Source organism: Gavialis gangeticus, unplaced genomic scaffold (assembly GCF_001723915.1).
Source record: "Gavialis gangeticus isolate Ggan-Ray unplaced genomic scaffold, GavGan_comp1, whole genome shotgun sequence".
NCBI classification, from domain to species: Eukaryota; Metazoa; Chordata; order Crocodylia; family Gavialidae; genus Gavialis; species Gavialis gangeticus.
This window is the reverse complement of record NW_017729008.1, coordinates 32,962,481-32,964,401: the sequence shown is the minus strand read 5'-3', so window position 1 is coordinate 32,964,401 and position 1,921 is coordinate 32,962,481. Positions and strand designations below refer to the sequence as shown.

The window sequence follows — 1,921 nt, the reverse complement described above, 5'->3', positions numbered from 1 at the left end:
AAACAACACTTAAAACCCTGACAAATTCCTATTTAGCATTTAAATGGTGAGAGATCTTACTCTTGTGCAGTTTCAGAATTGTGTAAGACATAGCTGTAAGCACACGCTCTCCTTCCAGTATGTAGATATCCCATATCCTGAGGTTTAATGTAAAAGGAGTCTGTAATAACAGAATCACACAGAAATGTCAGAACAGTTAGCCCCAACCTAAGACTAAAAATGGGAATATAAGGTACGAAGATACTCACACGATCAAGGAAACACTGAAAAAACCACTTAGTTGTGTAGAAGCTTGTGGAGATCTCTTGGGTGTCCTGTCAAAAGCAAGTGTTTATGAATACTCATATAAGATTAAAACAACAAATTTCCTGGAACATAAAGGCCATTTTGCTTACTCCTTAACTGAATTTTGCTACTAGTGCTGTCCAGGTCAGTATTTGACCATCTTCAAATTAAACTATTCTACTTTCTTTTAACAACGTTACTTCAGTCTAAAATATGCTTTCACTCACTTATAATTTTTCTTTATCTACTAGATCTTGAGATGTCCTCAAATGTGCATCTTCAGTTTGACTTCTGACCAGGTACAGAATAAAGCAAAAAATACTGTGTTTCATTGCATTTCCACAATGAAGCACAATAATACATTCTGGAGGAGCCAGAGATCAGTCTCCATGACAATTTAATCTTTCATTTCTCTGCTGACAAGGTTGCCAACAAATATAATGATTTTGTGACATGGACCCCTATCCACCAGGAAGAAGCTTAAGTCTATCAAGTAATTTCACATGGCACCTCAAGAAGCAATAAGAAGAATAATGAATTTCACTTTATAGTAATAGGGGTACATTTGAACTGGGTACATGAAAAATGAAAGGTGCTCTATATTCCAACAGCCATACACCTCTCAAATCATAATGAATGCTATTTGTATCTACATACAGGAACACAGATAAATAGGAAAAAAAATCACTATGAAGAGATAATGCTTTTATCAGAAGCATTAGAAGCTGGAGGCAGAGAAACTTGACAAAATTACACTTTTCTCTAACTGCAGTATCACTGCCATTCCTGCCACTTCCTTCTCTCTAGTCTACAATATTGAAAGTCTTGGGAGACCAAGCTGTGCAACATGGTGATAACCAATCAATTAAGTACTACCGAAACCATGACTCAGGGATAAAATAAACTAATTTTCCCCACAATTTTCATTTAGCTTCTTCACAAGTCTCAGAAACTAAGTACCAAATTAACAAGGGTGTGACAGTACAGAAGTTGAAAATCATCTGGTACACTGTAGCAAGGGCATCGCCATGGGAGGCCATGAAGCCCCTGGAGTCCCTTTTTTGCCCTTAGCCACTTGCCCTCTCTGAGCAGTTACCCCTTGGTCTCACCTGCCAAGCCTTGATGTTTCTTGTTATTTATACAAGGGAGGCTGCCCCAGGGCTTTCCAAGCTGCGCACTCTCTCTCTAATCTAATGACCACCAGGTGCCTGTGGTCATCGCCTTAAAGGCTAAGTGCATGGCTCCATTCCATCCCTATACCGTGCCCCAAGCCTTGCAGGTGTTATTACCAGGGATCCTGGCTTTCTCTGTTTAAAAGTCACAGATTCTCTAATAAAAATAAAAAATTCTCTGATTAAAAACCTCTAAAATCTGCATTTTTCTGCGATTATAATGAAACACTACTACAGTTATAGCATCAGTTGAACGCAATGTTTATTGATAATAGTTACAATTTTAGAGTAATTTGGAAGGCTACCAGTGCCTCAATCATTATAATAAATTATAAGTACCTATATACTTTGGCATTTGATTTTGGTTTATTATAGAAAATAAGTGCTCCCCCTTCCCCCAGCAGGATGCAGGTCCAGTTATGACTGTCCCCCCCACCCCCACCACTGCTTTGTGGTGCTAAGCA

The 1,921-nt window shown here is 38.5% G+C and overlaps 1 protein-coding gene across 4 annotated transcripts in view; it reads right to left on the bottom strand.

The window, feature by feature from the left end:
• Window positions 1–1,921, bottom strand: part of USP6NL (USP6 N-terminal like) — a 222,427-nt gene that overhangs the window by 33,364 nt on the left and 187,142 nt on the right. For all 4 annotated transcript variants that reach the window (XM_019509570.1, XM_019509571.1, XM_019509573.1 and 1 more), the window contains 2 exons: window positions 249–314; window positions 61–160 (listed from right to left, as the gene is read on the bottom strand). In XM_019509570.1, coding sequence (XP_019365115.1) covers window positions 61–160; window positions 249–314 — 166 coding nt within the window. The remainder of the gene's footprint in view (window positions 1–60; window positions 161–248; window positions 315–1,921) is intronic.